The sequence below is a fragment of the Ranitomeya variabilis genome, chromosome 6 (assembly GCF_051348905.1).
Source record: "Ranitomeya variabilis isolate aRanVar5 chromosome 6, aRanVar5.hap1, whole genome shotgun sequence".
Lineage (NCBI taxonomy): Eukaryota > Metazoa > Chordata > Amphibia > Anura > Dendrobatidae > Ranitomeya > Ranitomeya variabilis.
In genome coordinates this window covers 274,424,889-274,451,638 of record NC_135237.1, presented here as the reverse complement: position 1 = coordinate 274,451,638, position 26,750 = coordinate 274,424,889, and the positions used below count along the sequence as shown (strand labels likewise).

The window sequence follows — 26,750 nt, the reverse complement described above, 5'->3', positions numbered from 1 at the left end:
TCATCGATCTGCTAGAAGACATAGCAGGACATCAATCTCACAGCTCCAGATACTACAGGTGAAGCCATGGCTCTAGATCCTCAAGTTGGTGCTCTCCTTCATCCACAGAAAAATTATCAGATGCATCGTGAGGTCCCACAGGCATTCATGTTGTGGGACTGGATGACATACCAGATCTTACAGAAACACTCCAGTTCATTGTCACTCAAAGCATGGTCAGACCCACATAGTTCCAGTTCCATCTGTTCCACAAGGTATATATGAGTACCAGTTTTCTGACGATTGGGGTCAGGAGATGGTGCGGGTGTAGTTTATGCTCTTGAAACACTTTTGGGTCAACTTTCTGCTACGATTCCCAGTAAAAAGATTACAGCTAAGTCACTTCTAATGGGTTCTAAGGACCCCCCTCAACATTCTAGCACAAAAAAAATGCCTTTTTCTGTGAAATCAGCTCGCTTGATTCCCATTTTGATGATGACACAGTTAACAAGATTTTGGCAGAAGACTATAACAATATTTGGTCCATAGTGTCCACTGATGAACATATGGTTGACCAAGAGTGGTGTGTCACCTACAAACCATTTGAACGAAAAGCAAAAGTTGCCAGAACCATGAATAATTGACTTCATGCCTTTTTAGTCATAGGCTGTGTCATAGGTCGCAAGCACCTTGAGCGGCATTCTGAAATGTTTTTTTTACCTTGACATGACTTACAGTTCTTATAAATCACATAGTGGCAGCGCTTGATAGAGGGTGTTAGGTGTTAGGAGGTGTTTAGCCTCATTTGCGCTGGGAAGGTAGGGGCATGAAGAAGATTTGTTGCTTCGTCTCATGCTAGCCCAGTCGTTTCCATAGATCCCCCTTTCATCCAGCAGCCTCGGATTCTATCTCTGGCACAGTGTCAGTGCCTGTCTGAAGACATGGAAGAAGTGTAAGGACGCGGACCAGACTGCGGGTACCTGCATTGAGTCGGGTCCGGAATTGTTGAGGCTGCGTCACATGTTGCCCGGGGGAAGTAATAGGGGACCGGACAGGCCCCATGACCTGGGACAAGGGGGCATGTTTAAACTGGAAGTAGAGCCAAAAGCACACAAAGCGAAAGTTAGTTTCCCGCTGTCAGGGAGAGTGCAGTAGGGTGCGTCGCTCACTCCGCACCACAAGCATCAGTGCCGCGACATGCTGCGACCGACTTCTCCTGGACACTTGGGTGGGATGGTGAGATTGGAGAGCACTATGCACTTGGCCGAAAGAGACTGCGCTCGCGCAGTGAAACGAGAGATGGCTGCAGGACATTAAATTGCACTCCCATCTGCCGGCCAGAGCACAGCAGCCCCTGCATGACACTGAGATTTCGGCAGCTCTCTTTGCTTTAGCTGCACAGGTTTATGGACTAGGGGCTCAGCGGGTAAAACCGGTGACTGCCCGCTGCTGCCAGAAGTTGGACCGTAATCTGTGGAACCCCATCTCAGGATACTGCACTGGCCATTGCCGGTACTACAACCCCCAACGGATCACCTGCGGCTAAAGACCTTAAAGACACGATAAGTTTCATTACTGGACCGTTGTTACATTGCAATTTCTCCTTTTCAATTTAACTGTTTTCTCATTGGGAGGAGATACTCTATTGTTCCAATTAAATTTAAATTAATTTGTTAACCCTTGCTCTGCCTCCCTTGCATCACTGCAACCTGTTTACAGAATCAAGCTCCACCACCTGTGAGGCAGTGACTGACGTTACATGTGAGGGTCACTGTATGCTTTCCTCAGGATGCGCACGGAGGCGTAATGAGGACATGAGAGTGCATTGCAGTCACAGGCATAGCTGAGGTTGCAATGCAGACTAAAGTGAGTGTTGGTCTTGGACATGCTGGTTGTCCAAGGCAGATTTAGGAAAAACCTGCTCTGGGCTTTTGGGTTTTGAAACGGACTACAAGACAGTAGTGGTGCGTCCATTTCATTCCTGGCCAGGTTTTCCATGTGGTTGAAGGCCACATGTTGCTAGATAAAAACCCTGCAGTATAGGATTTGGGTGTGTCAGGGTCACAGTCAGAGTCAGTCTGGTGTTGGCTAGAGGGCAGAGCAGTCAGCTCTGCAGAGCTCCAAGTGTGAGCCAACACAGTCAAGCAGAGCCAAGCAGCCAGGGGAGCTGAGACGCCTGGCACCGACAGTGTGCACAGCGGTGCAGTCGCCCACGGTAACTGGTCAGAGGTGGACTAGCGTGTTTAGTGACTATAATCCAGAGGATATTGTGTGCTGTGTTTTTTTGAGTTGAATATTAAAGAGACATTTTGCTTTGAACTTTGCTGGGTCACAGCCTCATCACTGTATGTGGTGCACCGCTGGGCCTTGTTCTTGTCAACGTTGCGTGGCCACTGTGTTGTCCTGGGCATTAAGCCCATCTGGACTGTCAGGGCATTCAGGTGCTCCTGAGCTGTTCAGCTCCAGGCTACTCCCCCATATACCCTGCACGCCTCCCCTATCACATCCATATATCCGAAAAGAGCCGAACAATGCTCTGACTCCTTCTCCCCTATCACACTTGCTAGAATAGCAAATGCCTGTAACCAGTTTGCAAACGTCCTCGGTATCAGCCGATACCTCCTTTTTTCCTCCTCATCTCTTTCCTTCTTAGTATCGCTAGGCTTTACTTTATCCAAGTTAAATTTTTCCAAAGGAAGCAGTGAAAATATTTCTACATACTCCCCTCCCTAAATTTCATCCTTTACCTCCTGCCTCAGATGCGCTCCCAAAGGGTCTTCAAAACATACATAGACCTCACTTCTTGCACAATCATCTAAACGCACCCTCATCCTCCATTTCTTTCTGTTCTGAGATCTTTTCCAAACCTGTCCCTGATGTACCAGCCTGCTGTTGCCCACCTGGAACCCCCTTTTTCACCATTGCAGACATCTCTGCCACCACCCCTGTCTGCGGCGGAGGCCCCAAGCATCCACCAGGGACTGCATATTACCCAACCCTATGCGCTCTGCTACTAATCCCTGCAAAACACCAAACAATTGACCCCACAAATCAGATGAACAAACATTATGATCTTGCCTACCATGTACCACCCCTTCCACATTACAAACACCACTACCACTAGCAACATTCGCTACAAAAGGCAAATTGAATACATTATTAACATGCTCATCAGGCTCACTCAGTGGAATGATTGGATCACCCACCATGCTGGTTGCTTCCAGCTCCTCGTCCGCTGATGCTGCTGCATCCTGATCCACGCTCTCCCAAGCTTTAATTTCCATAGCTGCATTCTGATCGGAGGACCCACCTGTAGATGGAGCTCTGCATGGCCGGACTGAGCCTGCTGCCGCACATGTCACCGTGCCCATCTCCAGCACGCACGCTGACCTCAATAATCCCCTGCTCTTCTCCACTTTTTCACCGTGACTGTGCCCCCCTGCCTGTCCATCACTGGGGGCCAACGTGCCTCTGCTCCGGATCCCTGTAGTCCGCAAACCAGATGTAGTCCGCATCTGGGTCATGCCTACTTCAGGAATGCCGTGTCTCCAGCGAGGATTCCTCCTGGTGACCGGGAGAGAGGCAGAGCATGTGGCCATCTCCTCCATCCCCAGAGGGTCCCCAAGGGGACTCCTAGATCTTTTCCTGCTACTCCGGGATCCCTCAGGTGCATAGCCCACTGGTGGCCCTGACCGACGAACGCGTGCTCCAGAAGTTACCGCAGCTCCAGGAGGGTCCCTGCAGGCCACATGTAGCAGCTTCTGCACAAAGTTTGATCCATGGACCACCAACGCCACCAGCACTAGCTCCATCAGCTCTGCTAGATCTGCCATTACTCCAGATGCTGCAACAGCTTCCTATGTCGTGTCCTGTCCTGTGTGTTTCGTTGACCAGAACAAAGAGGAGGTAAATTGCTCCCCCCACACCTTATAAAAGGTCCTTTGACCCATCCTCACATTCCCCAACCCCCTAACCAATCACATCCCTTGGCCCTACCCCACTGGAGACAATACACTTCTGTGCCCCTGTTGACCTTTATGTTAACCTGCTCACTCCCACCCTCCATCTTGTCATGGTGTCTGTCCTCCCAATATCAGGGCTCCCTAGCTGTTCTTATGCAGATTACATGTGTTTTTATTACATTTCCAATTTTTTATGGGAAAAAAATGTAAAATATAAAACTCAGTATACTCACAAGAGAAATTGGCATGTTGCAGATTTTAAACGCAAAACAGTTTACACTGTGTAAACAAAAAACATAGTGGGCATGATTTAAATCCCATCCACTTTGCTAGAATACTGTAGGACACTGTTATCTGCACGTCGATAATGCACAGCACCAAAAACTCATTATGAGACCTTCACCTAGAGAAATATTACCACCTTGTACATTTATGGCATTCTAGAGGGTTGCTTGATTCTAACGCATCGGGTATTCTAGAATATGTATAGTAGTATATAGCACAGCCCACGCAGTATATAACACAGCCCATGTAGTATATAACACAGCCCATGTTGTATATAACACAGGCCACGTACTATATAACACAGGCCACGAAGTATATAGCACAGCCACGTAGTATATTGCCCAGCCACGTAGTATATTGCATAGCCACTTAGTATATTGCATAGCCATGTACTATATAGCACAGCCACGTAGTATATGACACAGCCCACGTAGTATATAACACAGCTCATGTAGTATATAGCACAGCCCACGTAGTATGTAACACAGAGACGTAGTATATAACACAGGCCACGCAGTATATCACACAGCCCATGCAGTATATAACACAGCCACGTAGTATATTGCACAGCCATATAGTATATAGCACAGCCCACATAGTATATAGCACAGAGACGTAGTATATAACACAGGCCACGCAGTATATAACACAGCCCATGCAGTATATAACACAGCCCACATAGTATATAGCAATGTGGGCACCATATCCCTGTTAAAAAAATAATTAAAATTAAAAATAGATATATACTCACCTTCCGATGGACCTCGGATCCAGCCCAAGCGTTTAGCGATGCTCCTCGCTAACAAGGCAGTGCAGAATTGTGTTTGTTTCCTGCTGCTGACAAATCAGTTTTGTGAAAATGCCATTCTACTACTGATCCATAGGACAAAAGATAATCCTCTGCCATAGACACTATTAAAGCAACATTTGCAGTTTCACATCACTGGTCTCTCGTTAGCAGGCAACAAAGACAGCTCAAGTAATATCAATTACTTTATATAGCTCCATCCTGCAGTATATCCTCTTAGCCCCTCTATACAAAGCTCCATCCTGCAGTATATCTCTCTTTTGTGTCCTTAGTATAAAGCCCCTTCTGTAGTATATCACTTTTCTTATCCCCTCTATGTACAGACCCATCCTGCAGTATATCACACCTCTTGGCCCCCTATACATAGCTCCATCTTGTAGAACATTGCTCCTCTTAGTTACCAGTACACTGGCACATCACTGCTTTCTAGTATGACCTCTCTCTGCAATGTAATGTGGGAGAGTCCTTTGCTTTTTATGACATCATCTCTTACATTAGAAAGTCTGTTCTAGCCCTATCCCAGAGTCAAGCTATGATGTTAGGATGCCAGCTGAGAGAGACTAGACTGTGAATGATCAACCAGGAGCAATGGAGCTACTTCAGGATCTGGCAAAACGGGCCAGATTTTAATATGTGTACATTATTATAAAATCATTGTGTGTGATTGGGGAAAAATGAGTACAAAAAAATAATTGGGTGTGGGCACCAAAGGGCAATTTTGTACAGGGCACCATTGAGCCTAAGGCCAGCCCAGATTATGTAGGACTACAGTATGTTGGAAACAGAAGATAATTCTGCTCTCCATAGGGATACCTTTATGAAATTAAAATTTCACTAAAAATTCAAAGAAATGCGAATTTCAAGTATTTTCAGAAAATACTTATCTTATGTGGTAGAAAGAAAAAAAGAATAATTCATTACCTTTAGATTGTCCCTATCGGATGGTTTCAATTTGCTTTTAAGGGCATCGATCATCTCATACAAGCAAAGCTCCACTTGTTTGCTTTGCCTAGAGAATAAAATTAGAAGATTATTTAAGTACAAAAAATTATCTTTTAAGTGCATCTTGGAGTTTGGTAGTGTAGTGACTAAAATAAAGTGTTTGTGCGCTACAGATTTACAATTTCATTTTGGTAAAAAAGTCTTTTAAAGAATGCATTTGATCTTAGTTTAATACAATATACAGTATTACACATGAACTTACAGTTGCACTTAACTTATTTGCAGCATCATAAATTGAAGACCTCATATTCATACAAAGACATATCAAAGAATATAAAGGACTCTTTAATGTCTGGTGTGGCTTGGCAATATAGATTAATAGTCATAATAAAAGGGGAAAAATTGTTTTGACATCAATTCATTCTCGGCATTTATTTCAGCTTTATCAAATATTGCCAGCAAATCAGATGTACCATTCCGAAAACACACCATTATTGAAAGAGAACTTGACAGCTGATACTGTCTCGTCTGTGGGCAGCAGGTATCAGGCATTGGCTGTATGATCTCAGCAAGGTATGTTTGCCTTTGAAACACTGTGCCGGCAGCTTCTCCCCACCTGGAGTGACAGGTCTCTTCCTTCAAGTGGATATAGTCAGAGACCTGTCTATCCAGGGCAGCGGACAGGGAGAATTCGTCAGGGACCCGCCTGTCCAGTTACTCTACAGCGCAGCCCTGTCCCTAGTGGCTATTACAGTATGTTTTTCTCTGAAGCACCTCAGCATTTCAGAGTCAAACACAGATGGCTGACATCATGCATCTAGTGCCTGATACATGCTGCCTGTGGATTGGTCAGCATTTATGAGATGTCAGGTTCACTTTAACTCCATTGAACCTAATAAAGACACCCACAGAAACCATAAGATCTCACAATTTTTGTTTTCAGTAAAGTGACGTAAAGAACACAAGTATAGTCTATGGCAGGTGTGGGGAACCTCAGGCCCCAGGACCTTTTATGGCCCTCGATGACCTTTTATCAGGCCCCTGAGCAGATTCTCTGGGACCGCATTCTTGGGCAGGGAGGTGTATTTTGATTACAACCAGCTCATTAATTTCTTCTTGCTCTGTCAGCAAATACATGCAGTGTTCACTACTGAACACTGAAGGGCATGCAATGAATGATTAAGTCCTGGAACCAGTGCCTGCATCAGGATGTACTTTGTGGGCGGAGTTTGTACGGCCTCCAAAGGATGGTATAAATATCCAAATGGCCCTTGACAGAAAAAAAGATTTCCCACCCCTGGTCTATGGGTTCTGCTTAATACCATTTGTGTCCATCATGTGACGGATTCTTCTCCTACATGAATTCCATGTTTCTACTTCTATAAATGGTAAGTTCACATTACTTTTTTTCATGTCTTTCTGTTAGCTGGCCTGTGCTGAAGAATGCCTGGAAAAGTGCTAAGAAAATACTTGAAAGATTTTGTTCTTCATACGTTTAAGCTTTTTAGCAAGTGGTTAAAGTGAACCGACCATTCTTCAGGCATTTTCAGTGATGAAACTACTCCATACTTTAGCAAAATAGGCTACCGTACATATTCGAGTTTAAGCAGAATTTTTCAGCACTTTTTTTGTGCTGAAAATACCCCCTCGGCTTATACTCCAGTCATTGTCCCAGAAGATGGTGGGGGAGGGGGAGCAGTGTAGCAGCGGGACACAGGAGGCAAGAGCCGGTGGCTGTGGCTAAGTCCTGTGCCCGCTGCTAAAAAGAAATGAATACTCACTGCGCTGGCAGTGAATATTCATTTGTCTTATAGCACACATAGTGTCAGCTGCCGGCATCCAGCAGCTGCTGGACTGTCATGGGTGCGTGCTACTTAAAAGTTATGAATATTCACCTCTGTCCACTCTCATAGGCGTGGAGTGGAGTAAATATTCATTACCTTAATGAGCGGGGACACGTGATCACTCAGCCACTGGAGCTGCTGGCACCAGAACAAGATGTAGCGAGGGCGTGCAGGGAAGGTAAGTAGAAAAAGCCAATCATCCGATGAACAAGCAAAATGCTTGTTTGTCGGGTGAAATGACCTTTTGTGTTGATTGTCATTCTCCATAGTGCATCGTCCTGTGTAAACAATGAAAGTTTATGTGCACTGAATAATCTATCACAGATTTTTCAGTGTGTATCTTTAATTCCTTAACGACTCCCGATACACCTTTTAACGGCAGCAGTTAAGGGTACTTATTCCTCAGCGCCACTTTTTAATTGCGCTGAGAAATAAGTGTATAGCGCCCCCCAGCTTTGGAAATTCTCAGGCGTCTGGTAGCTGAGACCCCAGAGAACATGATTCGGGTTGTTTTTTACCAACCCCAGTGTTGCAATCACCGTTATTCACGGAATAGAGGGGACAGCAAAAAAAAGGCTGATTTCCCATTGATTTTCTCTCTCCTCTGATGTGATCTAGCATCCCTGGACCCTCCGCATACCTCGGTCCTGTCAACCAGCTGCTGGCGTCTTCTTCCAAGAAGAAAATGGCGCATGTGTAGTGCACCGAGATCTGCTGGCCGGCACCCGGCAACAATAGGAAATTGAATAGACCCTATCACAGTGATCAAAATTAAAAAGAAAAGTAAATCAACCCCCCCCCCCTTTATCAACCCCTTAGTTAGGTAAAAAATAATAAAATAAAAAAATGCATTTATTTCCATTTTTCCATTAGGGTTAGGGTTGAGTTGTGGTTAAGGTTATGGTTATGGTTGGGATTAGGGTTAGGGGTGTGTTGATGTTAGGGTTGGAGTTAGAATTGAAGGGTTCCACTGTTTAGGTACATAAAGGGGGTCTTCAAAGGTAACATGGCGCCCACCATTGATTCCAGACAATTTGCATTCAAAAAGTCAAACGGTGCTCCCTCCCTTTTGAGCTCTGCCATGTGCCCAAACAGTGACTTTCCCCCACATACGGGGTATCGTTGTACTCAGGAGAAATTGCACAACAAATTTTGTGGTTCATTTTCTCCTGATACCTTTGTGAAAATAAAAAAATTGGTTCCAAAGTACATTTTTTGGAAAAAAGTAAAATTGTTCATTTTTTCCTTCCTCATTGCTTTAGTTCTCGTGAAGCACCTGAAGGGTTAATAAAAGTTTTGTAAATTTTGTTGGAAAAATGATAAATTGCTGGTCAACTTTTAACCCTTATAACATCCTAACAAAAAAAAGTTTCCAAAATTGTGCTGATATAAAGTTGACATGTGGGAATTAAATTTTTGAACCCTTAAATCAGAGAGAGGTGTCACACAAAATAGTAAATAAATAATTTACTATTTTGTGTGACACCTCTCTCTGATTTAAGGGTTCAAAAACTAAATTTTGAAAATTGCTAAATTTTCTAAATTTTTGCAAAATTTCCATTTTTTTCATGAATACACGTAAGTTATATCGAATAAATTTTACCATTAACATGAAGTACAATATGTCACGAAAAACAAACTCAGAATCAGTGGGATACGTTTAAGCGTTCCAGAGCTATAAGCTCATGACAAGTGACAGTGGTCAGAATTGTAAAAATTGGCCTGGTCATTAAGTACAAAATTGGCTAAGTAGAATTAGAAAGTGCTTTTTAAAACAAGCAAATTTTAACCATGAAAAATCCTCTTCATTCTTAAAGGGAACCTGTCAGCAGGATTGTGCATAGTAACCTACACACAGTGTCATGTCGGCGCCGTTATACTGAATAAAATACCTTAGTTGATGAAATCCGTCTTGTGGCTGTTTCTTAATCTTTATTTTCAGTTTTGTGTTAATGAGATTCTCGTGCCCTAAGGCGGGGTTGGGGTATGTGGTGCACTTAATACCTTGAGCGAGGAAAAAATAAAAAGTAATTTTGAAAATGGCGCCCGCTGTGTCTGCACAGTAGCAGCTATCGGTTTATATAGAGATCCGATAGCTGCTGTTGCACAGGCGCCAGAGACGCCATCTTGCTGGAGAAGAAAAAAATGTCCTTCAATAAGATGGTGCTGCCCGCGCATGCGAAATAGCAGATGTTTGCGATCTCCGAGAGCTGGGGGCTGGTATTCTCAAACTGGTAAGGGGTCATGGATATTAGGCCCCCAGCCTAAAAGTAGCAGCTTGCTGCCGCTCCAGAGAAGGTGCATCTATTAGATGAGCCAATTCTGGCACTTTACCCGACTCTTCCCACTTACCCTGTAGCAGTGGCAAGTGAGGTTAATATTTGTGGGGTTGAGTCACCTTTGTATTATCAGGTGACATCAAGCCCACAGCTTAGTAATAGAGAGGCGTCTATAAAACAACTATCCATTACTAATCCTATAGTTGTATTGTAAATAAACACACAGCAAGTATAAAGTTATTTATTTGAAATAAAAAAACATTTTTTTTTATTTAAAAATAGGAAACACAGTTATACTTGCCTAACGCCCATTCCATTGAAGCCATCGTCTCCTGTGCCTCTATGCTTCTCCATTGTTGCAGCGGCAAAGGGGTCTCTACCAACAACTCAATAATGCGCTTAGTTCAGATCAGTATCACAACTATATCGATAGTCCGCACTGTCAATCTGCAATCTGGAAGCACTGTGCTCCATAAGATAGAACATTAGAACAATCCACTAAGACAAGCATTTGAATCTTCATCAAGCTTGTCCTCTGACATATAACATTAGTACGATATACGGTTGGCATGCCGGGGCTTAGGCTGAATTCACAGTTTGTTTTTCCTATATATAGCATGAAAAACTCTTTACATACTGTACATGCAAAAATCTCAATAGGGTCTATAAATCAGCAGAAGCAGCAAAAGTATGGTCTATTAGTCAGCAGTAGCTGCAAAAGCAAACACGATTTTAGGGTGTATAAAAAGAGAGATAAACTCCTGTGAAACCAATGAATTGTTACCCCTCTATAAATCACTGGTAAGGCCATATCTACAATATGGATCCAGCTTTGGGCCCCTAAAGGATATTTGGAACTTAAGAGTTTGCTCAATGGAGGACAACTAGATTATTACAAGGGATGGAAAGCCTCTCATATGATGAAAGGTTGGAAAGTTGGGCTTGTTTAACTTTCCCACATCAGTGCCTGTTTTCGCCTTCGTGACCAGGCCAATTTTTATCATTCTGAGCAGTATCACTTTATGTTGTAATAACTCAGGAACCCAGTAATTCTGAGACTGTTTTTTGTGACATATTGTACTTCATGATAGTGTTAAAATTTGTTCGATAGGACAATTTTTTAAACATAATTCCTTTTTTGTTAGAAGGGTTAAAAGTTGATCAGTAATCTAATTTTTCCAACGTTTACAAAACCATTTTTTTTTTTTTAGGAACTACATCACATTTGAAGTGACTTTCAGGGGCCTATATGACAGAAAATACCCAAAAGTGACACCATTCTAAAAAATGCACCCCTCAAACAGCTCAAAACAACATGCAAATTACAAAAATGTTACGTTAGCCCTAAATTTTGCATTTTTACAAGGGTAACAGGACAAAATCATAAAATTTGTTGTGCAATTTCTCCTGAGTACGCAGATACCCCATATGTGGGGGAAAACCACTGTTTGGGCACCTGGCACGGATCGGAAGGGAAGGAGCGCCGTTTGGCTTTCAGAATGCAAAAGTGGCTGTAATTGATAGCGGACACCATGTTACTTTTGGAGAGCCCCTGATGTGCCTAAACAGTGAAACCCCCCACAAGTGAGCCCATTTTGGAAACTAAACCCCTCAAGGAATTTATTTAGATGTGTGGTGAGCACCTTGAACCAACCCCCTGCCCCCCCCCCCCCCAATGCCTGTGAGTATGATCTTTTCATGTCTCATCTGTTTAATGGATGCCAATATAACCAATGGGTGATGAATGCTTGTAATGAATCTCTAACTATCATCTCTCACCCACAGGTGACATTTAACGAATACGTCATAATAAGTTCACAACATTCACTAAACGGATCTCATAGTAGTTTATCTGTCTACTAAAAGAAAACTTACATGGACAAAGTCTCTGCAGCAGCAGCAATGACCTTCTCTGTTCTTTCCAAGAAAACTGGAACGGTGATGGTATCTTCTTCAGGTAAATCCACCAACAGTGTGTCAGAAATGTCCAGAAGTAACTTCTCAATTCGGCACTCCAGGATGTCAGAGGCTTCCTTACAAATCTGTTCCACCTCTCTTAAGGAGCTGTAGACACTGGCTATATCTGAAATATTAGAAAAATGGATAATTTAATTTCTTGTGAAATTATAAAATATTTCACATATTATATTTAACAGATAAACACAAGTTTTATTGCAGGGCAACCAAAAGAGATAACTTCAAGCACCAGAGCCCAGGTGTGACCAAAATCCTTGTATCCCCAATACTTTCACCCTCTAAAACAACTAAACATTTTGTATTTTTGGTGTTCATACTTTTTTTTATGATCATTCCTTTTTACAGTTATGTACTCATAAGAAAATCCATTAAAAAATAAATGAAAGAAAATATTGGCACCTATAAATGTTTTAGAGGTAGAAATAAAGTTGTCTCTTGCCTTCCTTTTTATTGCGATGGGGTGCTTGACTTGAGAAACACATGTAGATGTACAGGGTGAATTACCATAGGAATAGTTTAGCGATGGAGTTAAGATCAAACAGCTGCTTCTATATTAACAGCATGCAGAGTTCAATGATCACAATCCTGGGAGGCATTGTAAATTAAGAGAGAAAAGCGAAGTGAATATGATTTTGTCATTGCAGAGAATACCCCTGGATTATAATAACACATGTACATGAATATGGAGAGTAAAACATTTGACACCCTGACGTGCGAGAATCCTGGCTCTAAGAGCAACAAGAAAAGGATCCACTTTAGAACAATTGCTGAACATGTGTAAGAGTGGTGGACTGTACTATTGTGTTCCTACCCCTGAAGACACCAATTCTCTGCATATTGTAATGGAATAGTGTCATACAGTTTTAGATATATTTTTCATGTATAGTGTGGAACAGGTATAGGTTAAAATTTAGGACATAGTGTAAGTGGCAAACCTCAGTAAAAAGGGACTGTTTCCTTATAGTTAATGAAATAGGGAAGTACGGAAACCAAGGTTAAGTTCAATTGGCAGTGGGCAAGCATCTATCATTCGAGCCAGTGGGAAGTCTTACAGGAATCCGTTGCGGACATTCCTGCAACATCCGGAGCTCAAGGCTCGGTACAGGTACTATGAAGAGTGCCTTAACCCTTGGTGTACAGGGGATGATGAACGTGGAACCTCATGAAGTGAAGGTAACGGATACCAGGTGCACTGCAGGACTGGACGGGAAATCCCTGGGGCTGACAGGAACATTAACTATAGGGATAGTCCAGGAAGAACGGAGAGTAATGCAGAATATGCACTTTAATAACGAAACAGGAACTAAGAAGTGTTGCGCCCAATACTGCATGTTCCAATCTAATGAACTTGAACTGTCCAGTAAACTTTTGCTTATTAAAATTAACTTTGTTTCCCCAGAGCTATGTGAGGCAGCTCCTAAAGATGGAGCCCTGGAGAATGTGGAGGCATGTAGCCTACAAGTGAGTGTGATGCAACCCACACCTGGTAGTACATTGGGACTGAGACAGGATTTTCCTGTAAAGTGCCAGGATTTTATGGAGCAGCAGCTTGTCCACAGCTACCACCCTCATTCTCTTTACACATGCACTTAACGAACGACAAGAATTCATTCATTCAATGAGAACTTTTATCTTACATAGTGAACAGCTTGTTTCCAAGCAGATCAGCCACCAGAATCTGGCCAAGTGTAAGCGGTAATTACACTGCAGATTGAGGAGTTAATTTTTAAGATACCAGTCAACTCTCTCCAACCCATTGATTTCTAAACAGTAAGCTGTTCACCTTCCTCTCCCCTCCGCTCCCTCAGATCCCAATCAAGCTGCTCTTATCATTCTTTCATAATCATATTCCCTGACCCACAGCATCTGCAGTTTCAAGAGCAGTTCTCTTAATCACAGCGTTCACTTTCCCGAGTCATGTGCTTGCCCAAATGCACTGTTATCCCTATCTATAAATTTAGTGATAAAAATATAGACTTCAGAACAATGACAGTAGCAGAAGTGAACGGACCAGAACAGTCACTCAAGGAAGAGTACCTGACCTCCTCCCAAGCAACCAGGCAGTAAGGAGATAGCAAAAGGAGGAGAACTGCTCAATAGACAACTTGTGGATAACCCTTTAACATGCAACAATGTATTTTGACTGCTTAGGCTATGTTCATATGTCCAGAAGTGATCCTTTAAAATGGATCCAGCAAGAATCAGTTTGCAAAAAAGTTGTGCAGACACAACTTTTTAGTCCATTTGTAAAAAACTGATCTCTGCTGGATCCGGTTTTTTAACATTGAAGTCTATATAATCAGATTTGTTAATTAGCCCTCTTTTTTTTCCATTTGTAACAGATCCAGTAAGAAGATCCGTTACAAATGAAAGAAAAACGGATGACTATTAAACAGATCGTTTTCCACAGACTTTAATGTTAAAAAAGCATTTTTTTAAAAAATGGCCTTAAAAGGTGTGTCTGCACAACTTTTTTGCCAATGGATTGCTGTTGGATCTGTTCTAATAGATCATTACTGGACATGTGAACACAGCCTTAGTAGTGTCTCTCTATAGCAGTGTTCCTCAAGAGCCACCAACATGTCATGTTTTCAGGATTTCCTTAGTATTGCCCAGGTGATAAAAGGCAAGAATTCCATCACCTGTGCAATACTAAAGAAATCCTGAAAACATGACCTGTTGGTGGCTCTTGAGGACCGGAGTTGGGGAACACTGCTCTATAGTATCCATTCTGTACTGCTCTGAGCTGTGCCTAGATAAGCTGCTTCTTTGGACATGTGAGAGCTGCTCAGACACATTTTATTTTTCTAGTACAATATGTGTTCTTGTCTTCAATATAGAAAGTTGCTTACAGTTTCCAGTACGTCCTGTCTTTTATATGGTAGGACTTGCTTTATCGGCTTACTTTTCATAGTTTATGTTCATTCAGACCCCCAGCAGTTCAAGCCACAAATTGTCAGCAGATATTTTCACATTATTAATTATTATGCTTTGCTTATATAGTGCTATCATATTCTGTAGCACTTTATAGATATTATCATCACGGTCCCCAATGGGGCTCACCAGGGCCGGCCTTTGCCCTGTGCGACCTGTGCGGCCGCACAGGGCGCCAAGCAGTGGCGTAGGAAGGGGGGCGCAATGCGGGGGGCGGCACAATGCGGGGGGCGGCACAATGCGGGGGGCGGGTCGCCGGCGGCGCAGAATTTACCTGTTCGCATGTCGGCTTCAGAAAAATGGCCGCCGCGATCTCCATCTGCGCATGCGCGGCATCCCGCGGCCATTTTCCTGAAGCCCCAGGCAGCAGAGCACTCCACCTGCGCACGCGCGGCCTCAGGAAGATGGCCGCCCCCACCGATAACCAGACAGAGCAGGATCGCGGTCAGGTAAGCAGAACTTGTTTTGTTTTTTTTTTTATTGAGAGCGGCGATCGGGGGGGGCCCAGGGCAGAAAGCTGGACACAGGGGGGCAGAAAGCTGGACACTGGGGGGCAGAAAGCTGGACACTGGGGGGCAGAAAGCTGGACACTGGGGGGCAGAAAGCTGGACACTGGGGGGCAGAAAGCTGGACACAGGGGGGCAGAAAGCTGGACACAGGGGGGCAGAAAGCTGGACACTGGGGCAGAACGCTGGACACAGGGGGGGGGCAGAAAGCTGGACACTGGGGGGCAGAAAGCTGGACACAGGGGGGCAGAAAGGACATTGGGGCAGAACGCTGCACACGGGGGGCAGAACGCTGGACACTGGGGCAGAACGCTGGACACTGGGGCAGAAAGCTGGACACAGGGGGGCAGAAAGGACATTGGGGCAGAACGCTGGACACTGGGGCAGAACGCTGGACACTGGGGCAGAACGCTGGACACTGGGGCAGAACGCTGGACACTGGGGCAGAAAGCTGGACACTGGGGCAGAACGCTGGACACTGGGGGGCAGAACGCTGGACACTGGGGGGCAGAAAGCTGGACACTGGGGGGCAGAAAGCTGGACACTGGGGGGCAGAAAGCTGGACACAGGGGGGCAGAACGCTGGACACAGGGGGGGGGCAGAAAGCTGGACACTGGGGGGCAGAAAGCTGGACACAGGGGGGCAGAAAGGACATTGGGGCAGAACGCTGCACACGAGGGCAGAACGCTGGACACGGGGGGCAGAACGCTGGACACGGGGGCAGAACGCTGGACACTGGGGCAGAACGCTGGACACTGGGGCAGAACGCTGGACACTGGGGCAGAAAGCTGGACACTGGGGCAGAAAGCTGGACACTGGGGCAGAAAGCTGGACACTGGGGCAGAAAGCTGGACACTGGGGCAGAAAGCTGGACACTGGGGCAGAAAGCTGGACACTGGGGGGGCAGAAAGCTGGACACTGGGGGGGCAGAAAGCTGGACACTGGGGGGGCAGAAAGCTGGACACTGGGGGGCAGAAAGCTGGACACTGGGGGGCAGAAAGCTGGACACAGGGGGGCAGAAAGCTGGACACAGGGGGGCAGAAAGCTGGACACAGGGGGGCAGAAAGCTGGACACTGGGGCAGAACGCTGGACACAGGGGGGGGCAGAAAGCTGGACACTGGGGGGCAGAAAGCTGGACACTGGGGGGCAGAAAGCTGGACACTGGGGGGCAGAAAGCTGGACACGGGGGCAGAAAGCTGGACACGGGGGCAGAAAGCTGGACACTGGGGCAGAACGCTGGACACAGGGGGGGGCAGAAAGCTGGACACTGGGGGGCAGAAAGCTGGACACAGGGGGGCAGAAAGGACATTGGGGCAGAACGCTGCACACGAGGGCAGAACGCTGGACACGGGGGGCAGAACGCTGGACACTGGGGCAGAACGCTGGACACTGGGGCAGAACGCTGGACACGGGGGCAGAACGCTGGACACTGGGGCAGAACGCTGGACACTGGGGCAGAACGCTGGACACTGGGGCAGAACGCTGGACACTGGGGCAGAAAGCTGGACACTGGGGCAGAAAGCTGGACACTGGGGCAGAAAGCTGGACACTGGGGGGCAGAAAGCTGGACACTGGGGGGCAGAAAGCTGGACACTGGGGGGCAGAAAGCTGGACACAGGGGGGCAGAAAGCTGGACACAGGGGGGCAGAAAGCTGGACACTGGGGCAGAACGCTGGACACAGGGGGGGGCAGAAAGCTGGACACTGGGCGGCAGAAAGCTGGACACTGGGGCAGAACGCTGGACACAGGGGGGGCAGAAAGCTGGACACAGGGGGGGGCAGAAAGCTGGACACAGGGGGGCAGAAAGGACATTGGGGCAGAACGCTGCACACGAGGGCAGAACGCTGGACACGGGCAGAACGCTGGACACTGGGGCAGAACGCTGGACACGGGGGCAGAACGCTGGACACTGGGGCAGAACGCTGGACACTGGGGCAGAACGCTGGACACTGGGGCAGAACGCTGGACACTGGGGCAGAACGCTGGACACTGGGGCAGAACGCTGGACACTGGGGCAGAACGCTGGACACTGGGGCAGAACGCTGGACACTGGGGCAGAACGCTGGACACTGATGCAGAACGCTGGACACTGGGGCAGAACGCTGGACACGGGGGCAGAACGCTGGACACGGGGGCAGAACGCTGGACACGGGGGCAGAACGCTGGACACGGGGGCAGAACGCTGGACACGGGGGCAGAAAGCTGGACACTGGGGCAGAAAGCTGGACACTGGGGCAGAAAGCTGGACACTGGGGCAGAAAGCTGGACACTGGGGCAGAAAGCTGGACACTGGGGCAGAAAGCTGGACACTGGGGCAGAAAGCTGGACACTGGGGCAGAAAGCTGGACACAGGGGGCAGAAAGCTGGACACAGGGGGCAGAAAGCTGGACACAGGGGCAGAATGCTGGACACTGGTGCAGAATGCTGGACACTGGTGCAGAATGCTGGACACTGGTGCAGAATGCTGGACACGGGCAGAATGCTTGACACAGGGGCAGAATGGAGACACGGGGCAGGATGACAGACATGGCGTCATGACTGGAGACACTGGAGGCAGGATTGGAGACAGATGGGGCAGGATGGATACGATGGAGACAGATGGGGCAGGATGGGAAGATCATATGGGGCAGGATAGATACTCATTAGGGCAGGATGGGAGAATATATGGCTGACGCCAGGAATGAGACACACGGGGGCCAGGATGGCGAATATTATTACCATAGGGGCTAATTAAGGGATATTATTACTGCAGTGATGTATTTATTTTATTTTTTGAGTATACTGTTTTAAATGGAGGGGCAGTCCTATTACTGTGTAGAGTGACACTATGTCGCCTTCTTCATGTGGTGTAATGTAGAAGTTGGGAAAATTAAGTAATGTGTTCTGCAAGTGGAACTCGAGATAACTGTGTTATTTCCTGCAGAGACGAGTCCTGGCTGGATGAAGTGATGGCGGTCTGTGCGGGATGAAAGATGAAGGACTTCACCTAGAGATGTCACTGGTGAGTCAGTGTGTTACCTATACACTGACACTATACACTGTATACTATATACTGAGGTCCTGTGTATGTCACCGGTGATCACTGTATTACCTATACACAGACGCTGCATACTAAGTACAGATCTCCTGTGTATAATGGCACTTATGGTGATAGTATTGTGTTTTTTTTTTATTATTGATCAGTATTGTAGTATTCAGTCACTATGTGGTGGTAATATGTGGTCTGGTCATGATGTTGTGGTATTCGTTCCTTGTATTTGATATTATTCGATCACTGTGGTGGTAATATGTCATCTGGTCATGGTGTGGCGGTGTTTGGCCTTGCAGGCCGCCGCTCTGCACTCTGATTGGCTGTCAGCCCATATGGCTTTGGACCAAGCGTCATTTTTTCCTTTTGGTCCGCTTTAAAGCACTTTATAATTCCCGTTATTGCAATATTAGTGTTTCTTCAAGTGTTTTGCAGGGAAACACAAGTTTTCTAAGTAAACGTGTTGTTGTGAATATTAAAGAGTTATTGTTTTCTTTCAAAGTTTGGAGGGGGGGGGGGCGCCGTCCTGCAGTCTCGCACAGGGCGCCTTTTGGGCTAAGTCCGGCCCTGGGGCTCACAATCTAGATTCCCTAACAGTATGTCTTTGGATTGTGGGAGGAAACCGGAGAACCCGAAGGAAACGCACACAAACACAGGGAGAACATACAAACTCCTTGCAGATGTTGTCTATGAAAAAATATGTTGCATAAATAAACCTTTAATGTTAATTTTTTTATTTTCAAAATGTCATGTTGGGCATTTCAGAACAAATCAATTGTTTTCCATTTGTTAATTATTGTAAATTATAATTTTTCAAGTCACAAACGTAGCTTTGAAATAAATTTATTTTGTAACTTGAGGGACCACTGTATATACATTTATCATATACTTACATTTGTCAATATTCAGGGAAGTCCACGAAAGCTGAGTAAGGCCTGGTGATAGGACGTCTTCAATCTGACTGATGAAAGGAGTCATAAGAGGTTTGAGCAGAGCTGGAATTCTATTAGTAAATGACTGATAGTCCATCAGCATATCTTGAAGCCTTAAATATAAAGAAACAAAGCGGAGTTATAAGTTTGTACTGAAAAATGTAATCAAGTAGAACAAACAATTCATGTAAAGAGTAAAAAATTATTATCTGCACTCATGCACTTCATTTTTGTCTTGCCTAAGTCAAGGAACAAGCTGCTGCTTGGGGCACCATAGGACTATTGTAGACTACAAACCCCAAAAAATCCGCCATAAAAATATATTTATACAACTCATTGAATGCCAAGTCCAAGCAGCTGAGAATGCTGTAGGCGCCACAAATGACGAAAAACACCTGTCTTCAGTACAAGAAGAAATGAATAAATATTTCTCTATCCGACATTAAATTAGGACTTTCTGTGGTCCTGTGGTTGTGATGCAGTGGAATGACACATGATGCCCTGCACCCAATGACCCGTGATGCTCTTTGTCTACTACTAGGATAACCCGTCATGGGAGGTGAGTACAGGCTTTATTATTTTATCCAGGCCGCACGTTTAGTTCAAGAAAGGGTTGTCTTAGTAGTAGACAACCCCTTTAAGAACTGTAGAAGGGCACTATTAATTTTATTTCTCAGAAATAAGTGATAGATTCAATTTGTCCCTCTGCTCATCTTTCCTTAGAGAGTTTGGCCATTTTATGCAATATTATTTTAAGACGTGTTACGAAGACAGTTTTATTGCATTTAATATGTCAGGGTACATGGGTTGCCTTCGATCATGGGCCCAGGATCCCAAAAGCTAACTATGGCCCAAATGAAAAGACCAATACTATGTATGCAAGTAATGGCACTGATGCAAGTATTCCATCACTACTGGACATCACTTTGTGAAGTGCAGTCAGCTTGTTAGTGCAGCCTTCTTTACAGACTGTATCGTTCCTCTGTTCTTAAAGAGTCAGTTGATGGGAGAAAATGTGACCATCCTCTTCCAATTGAAAAACAGTTTTTCCATGAAGAGAGTTCTGCAATTCATAGAGGCTGATGGGCTGTTCTGGTCAAATCCTCCTGCATGAACAAGACTAGACACTTTGCAAAAGCAGTAGAACCTTTAATGTATGTTCCCAACACATTTGTTAATATAAAGATAAAGTGACCAACCTCTTTAATTTGGTTGTCCCATAAACAACATTTATGGGACAACCAATGGATTAGTGATATGATTGTTGGAGATCCAAAGCCGATTATGAGAACAGGGGTCACAAAGTTTTCTGTATGAATAGTGCAGTAGTAAACAAGTGCTCACACTGGCTCCAGTTACACAGGGGATTTTGCTCACCCCCACCTCCACCTCATTCTTGGTATTGGTGGAGATCTCAGCAGATGGATGTCCAAACATTTATCATCAATCTCATGAACTGGTGATACATGAAGCTTATGGGACCACTCTTTTGGGTGTAATTGCTTCACTGTCCACCTTTTTGGCAGACTAGTTTTTAACGCAATAAATAGAAGTAATCCCAAAGAGGTTTCACTCTGCCTAAGGCTGCAGTCAGACGGCCGTAGATTCTCTCATCCGGATGCGGTTTGATGTTAAACACACAACCATAGACTTGCATGGGTGCTCGCAATCCGAATTTTGAAGCCACTTGCAGGGTGCTGTGAGAGGGTATGAGAAAAAAATAGCAGATCTGCGCTGTCCCATAGTATAACATTGGTCCGAGTGCTATCCGTTAAAACATTGGATGGCACTCGACCATGTTATACGCTCATATGAGTGAGCCCTAACTGCTTTCAAAAGCCTTTCGGCTGCACAAATAAACAGACACCTTAGCTGTAAGTGTAATCTGAGCTTCAATATTGCATTGTTGTAGAAAATATGGCTTCAGACAATGGGGAAAACATTAAAGATCTCAAATTTACATTTGTAAAGCTTTACTTTACATTTCCATTTGAAATGTTTTACATTTTGGTTTAGAGTCAAAAAATTATATTGATCCTTATTGGTCCCCAAAATGTTGCACCCTAAAACACTCTGATTTCCTAAGCAGCAATAGCATAAAATTACCGTATTTTCCGGCATATAAGACGACTGGGCGTATAAGACGACCCCCCAACTTTTCCAGTTAAAATATAAAATCTTCTTAAAAGTCGGGGGTCTTCTTATACGCTGTATGTCGTCTTATAGGGCCGGTGACTAATGTGCCTTTTGGGGGGGAGTGGTCCTGATGACGAAGAGGGGGCATCTCACAGGAAAGTGTGAGTGGAGTATCCCCCATTACCTCATTGTAGCTGCACTGTGGGGTGCTGGGGAGCGGCGGCGGCCACCGCCCCACAGCACAGCACCCATGCGGCACAAAGAGGAGCAGCAGCTGCTGCCGCCTCTCCCCAGCACAGAGACCCCATGCTGCAGCTACAATGAAGTAATGGGGGATACTCCACTCACACTTTCCTGTGAGACGCCCCCTCTTCATCATCGGGACCACTCCCCCCCACCCACCATATACACATTGGTGTTTGCACTCGGCGTACAAGACGGCACCCGGCGTATAAGACGACCCCTGACTTTTAAGAAGATTTTCAGGGGTTAAAAAGTAGTCTTATACGCCAGATAATACAGTATTAAATGATGTGTGATTCAATTATTCAAGCTGACTTGTAGACACCATGCATTTAGAAAAATGAATGTCAAAAATGCATGATATCAAAAGTGAAACATGGTGGTGACAATGTCCCTATGTGGGGATGTCTGAGTGCTGCTGATGTTAGGGAGCTAAGTTTCATTGATGGTATCATGAATTAAAAATTGAAAGAGAGGATGCTCCCATAATTCCACCTTAATAGAAGTACATTTTTCTAAATGCATGGTGCCTACAGGAAACATGGTGATGGCAGTTTCCTTATGTGGGGTGCATGAGTAAAACTGAAGATTTTGCAATTAAATTTATATTATTAACCTTACTTTCATGTTATGAGTTAAAAAAATATCCTATGACTCCCAGTCTTAGCAAAATGTTGTAAAACTTTCATGTCTTTGGTGAGATTGTGATTGAAATTTCATTTTTCAAAGTGGGTGTACCCACTTATGCCGGGCACTATATACAGTGCCTTGCGAAAGTATTCGGCCCCCTGGAACTTTTCAACCTTTTCTCACATATCATGCTTCAAACATAAAGATACCAAATGTAAATTTTTGGTGAAGAATCAACAACAAGTGGAACACAATTGTGAAGTTGAACGAAATTTATTGGTTATTTAAAATTTTTGTGGAAATTCAAAAACTGAAAAGTAGGGGCGTGCAATATTATTCGACCCCTTCAACTTAATACTTTGTTGCACCATTTTTTGCTGCGAATACAGCTGCAATTTGCTTGGGGTATGTCTCTATCAGTTTTGTACATCGAGAGACTGAAATTCTTGGCTATTCTTCCTTGGCAAACAGCTCGAGCTCAGTGAGGTTTGATGGAGATCGTTTGTGAACAGCAGTTTTCAGCTCTTTCCACAGATTCTCAATTGGATTGAGGTCTGGACTTTGACTTGGCCATTCTAACACCTGGATACGTTTATTTGTAAACCATTCCATTGTAGATTTTGCTTTATGTTTGGGATCATTGTCTTGATGGAAGACAAATCTCCGTCCCAATCTCAAGACTTTTGCAGACTCAAACAGGTTTTCTTCAAGAATGGTCCTGTATTTGGCACCATCCATCTTCCCATCAATTTATCCATCTTCCCTGTCCCTGCTGAAGAAAAGCAGGCCCAAACTATGATGCTTCCACCACCATGTTTGACAGTGGGGATGGTGTGTTCAAGGTGATGAGCTGTGTTGCCTTTACGCCAAACATACTGTATCTTTTGGCATTGTTGCCAAAAAGTTCGATTTTGGTTTCATCTGACCAGAGCACCTTCTTCCACATGTTTGGTGTGTCTCCCAGGTGGCTTGTTGCAAACTTTAAACAACACTTTTTATGGATATCTTTGAGAAATCGTTTTCTTTTTGCCACTCTTCCATAAAGGTCAGATTTGTGCAGTGTACGACTGATTGTTGTCCTATGGACAGACTGTCCCAGCTCAGCTGTAGATCTCTGCAGTTCTTCCAGAGTGATCATGGGCCTCTTGGCTGCATCTGTGATCAGTCTTCTCCTTGTTTGAGATAAAAGTTTAGAGGGACAGCCGGGTCTTGGTAGATTTGCAGTGGAATGATACTGAATGAAACTGAACCCTGAGACTATCACAGAGCAGGTGCATTTATACGGAGACTTGATTACACACAGGTGGATTATATTTATCATCATTAGGCATTTAGGACAACATTGGATCATTCAGAGATCCACAATGAACTTATGGAGTGAGTTTGCTGCACTGAAAGTAAAGAGGCAGAATAATATTGCACACCCCACTTTTCAGTTTTTGAATTTCCCCAAAAATTTTAAATAACCAATAAATTTCGTTCAACTTCACAATTGTGTTCCACTTGTTGTTGATTCTTCAACAAAAATTTACATTTGGTATCTTTATGCTTGAAGCATGATATGTGGAAAAAGGTTGAAAAGTTCCAGGGAGCCGAATACTTTCGCAAGGCACTGTACATACACACACACACACACTCAACATTCAGCTTTGCATATAGGTTTGCCTAATGGAACTAGGTCAGTTTTAGCCAACGTTCCTATAAGCGCTGACCTTAGTTTTGCATTCATTCAGCAGATTCTCGTGATGATTGCCCTAAGCACAGCTAAGAATACAGGTACTACTTGAAAAACCGAGCAAGAACTTGTAGCTTTCCCTGTACCTTCCTCGGACAAGAATTTCCAAAGTTACAATTGGATGTGACGGATTCACAGACGATGCTGCGTGCCTGCCTTGTCAAATAATAGAGTTACCCAGATAAGATAGCGGTGTGCTCAGTCCCAGTAGAGGACACAGATGATGAGGGAGCTGTTCAGACTAGTGACCTACAATTAAATGCAACATATAGATAGGTTGTTTTTCATTATTATTTGCAAGTTTGGTAAGCACAGGTCACAGTTACCACTGAAGATCCGCAGATTCCTTATACTTGGTTGCTCATGTCAACAGTAATCTCCTTCAACTGGTGTCTGCATCACTGAAACCAGCAGACATATTTGCACTGTACCTCAGTGCCAGGGGCACAAACGTACAGTAAAGATCTGTCCAGAGCAGTACACAGGCCCCTAGCTCTAAAACACCTCATCTCAAAGCCTTCACTTGTGTCTCATTTTACAATCCACCAGTATATGTGAGCTATTAGATTAGTCCTTTACTTGCAATGTAATAGACAGCAGTAAGCTGCATGTAAGATGGCAGTAATCTCAAATCACTCAGGTATAGATGGATGGGTCACACATATGATATGTCCACACCTATCCACTGAAAAAAGTCAATATAGCTTTTTTCAAAGTTAATTATTATTATTTATTATTATAGCACCAATTAATCCATAGCGCTTTACATGTGAGAAGGGGTATACATAATACGAACAAGTACAATAATCTTAATCGTACAAGTCACGACTGGTACATGAGGAGAGACGATCCTGCCCACGAGAGCTCACAATCTACAAGGGATAGGTGAGAATACAGTAGGCGAGGGTAGAGCTAGTTGTGCAGCGGTTTGGTCTATCGGTGGTTACTGCAGGTTGTAGGCTTGTCGGAAGAGGTAGGTCTTCAGGTTCTTTTTGAAGGTTTCCACGGTAGGTGAGAGTCTGATATGTTGGTGTAGAACGTTCCAGAGTATGGGGGATGCGCGGGATAAATCTTGTATGTGATTGTGGGAAGACAAGATAAGAGGGGAATATAGAAGATCTTGTGAGGATCGGAGGTTGCGTGCAGATAAGTACCGGGAGACGAGGTCACAGATGTATGGAGGAGATAGTTGTGGATGGCTTTGCATGCCATGGTTAGGGTTTTAAACTGGAGTCTTTGGGTAATGGGGAGCCAGTGCAGGGATTGACAGAGGGGAGAGGCTGGGGAATAGCGGGGGGACAGGTGGATTAGTTGGGCAGCAGAGTTTAGAATAGATTGGAGGGATGTGAGAGTGTTAGAGGGGAGGCCACAGAGCAGGAGGTTGCAGTAGTCAAGGCGGGAGATGATGAGGGCATGGACTAGTGTGTTTGCAGATTCTTGGTTGAGGAATGTACTGATCCGGGAAATACTTTTGAGTTGAAGTTGGCAGGAAGTGGAAAGGGCTTGGATATGTAGTTTGAAGAAGAGATCAGAGTCAAGGATTACACCGAGGCAGCGAGCTTGAGGGACTGGGGAGAGTGGGCAGCCATTTACTTTAATGGATATGTGTCATGATCTCTGCAGGCAGAGATCATAGCAAGCCTATAGAGGGACAAGCTCTCGGAAGATGGAACTATACTGACCATGAACTAAGCCTGCCGCGCAACTAGAAATAGCCAGGTAGCATTTCCTATTTATAGCTAGATGCCCAGCTCTGGCCTAAGACCTAAATAGCTAGCAGAGGGAAATATAAGACCTGGCTCACCTCTAGAGAAATATTCCAAAGAAGACAGTAGCCCCCCACATATAATGACGGTGAGTTCAGATGAAACAACAAACGCAGCAGGAAAATAGTCTTAGCAAATTTGAGGTCCGCTTACTAGATAGCAGAAGACAGATAGTATACTTTCATGGTCAGCAGAAAAATACTAACAAAACACCATCCAGAGATTACCTTAAACTCTGGCATTAACTCATAACGCCAGAGTAGCAATCCCTGATCGACGAGAGCTTTCCAGACACAGTAACAAAACTTCAGCTGCGAACTGGAACAAATAGGCAAAACAAAACATGGACAAAAGTCCAACTTATCAGTAGTTGTCTAGAAGCAGGAACAAGCACTGAGAGGCATCAGATAACATTGTTGACCGGCAAGAAACCACCAGAGAAATGAGCTTAAATAGCGACACCCACTACTGATGGAATCAGGTGAAACAGGAAAGAGGATGACAAGTCCAATTCCACAAGCGGCCACCGGGGGAGCCCAGAATCCAAATACACAACAGTACCCCCCCCTCAAGGAGGGGGCACCGAACCCTCACCAGATCCACTAGGGCGACCAGGATGAGCCCTATGGAAGGCACGAACAAGATCAGAAGCATGAACATCAGATGCATTGACCCAAGAATTATCCTCCTGGCCGTAACCCTTCCAGTTGACCAGATACTGGAGTTTCCGTCTGGAAACACGAGAGTCCAAAATTTTCTCCAC

At 44.8% G+C, this 26,750-nt stretch overlaps 1 protein-coding gene across 1 annotated transcript in view; it reads right to left on the bottom strand.

The window, feature by feature from the left end:
* Positions 1-26,750, bottom strand: part of LOC143782325 (dynein axonemal heavy chain 5-like) — a 610,263-nt gene that overhangs the window by 457,063 nt on the left and 126,450 nt on the right. The window contains exons 21-23 of the mRNA XM_077269680.1: positions 19,439-19,590; positions 11,975-12,182; positions 5,956-6,043 (exon numbers count right to left, since the gene is read on the bottom strand). Of these exons, the coding sequence (XP_077125795.1) occupies positions 5,956-6,043; positions 11,975-12,182; positions 19,439-19,590 (448 nt within the window). The remainder of the gene's footprint in view (positions 1-5,955; positions 6,044-11,974; positions 12,183-19,438; positions 19,591-26,750) is intronic.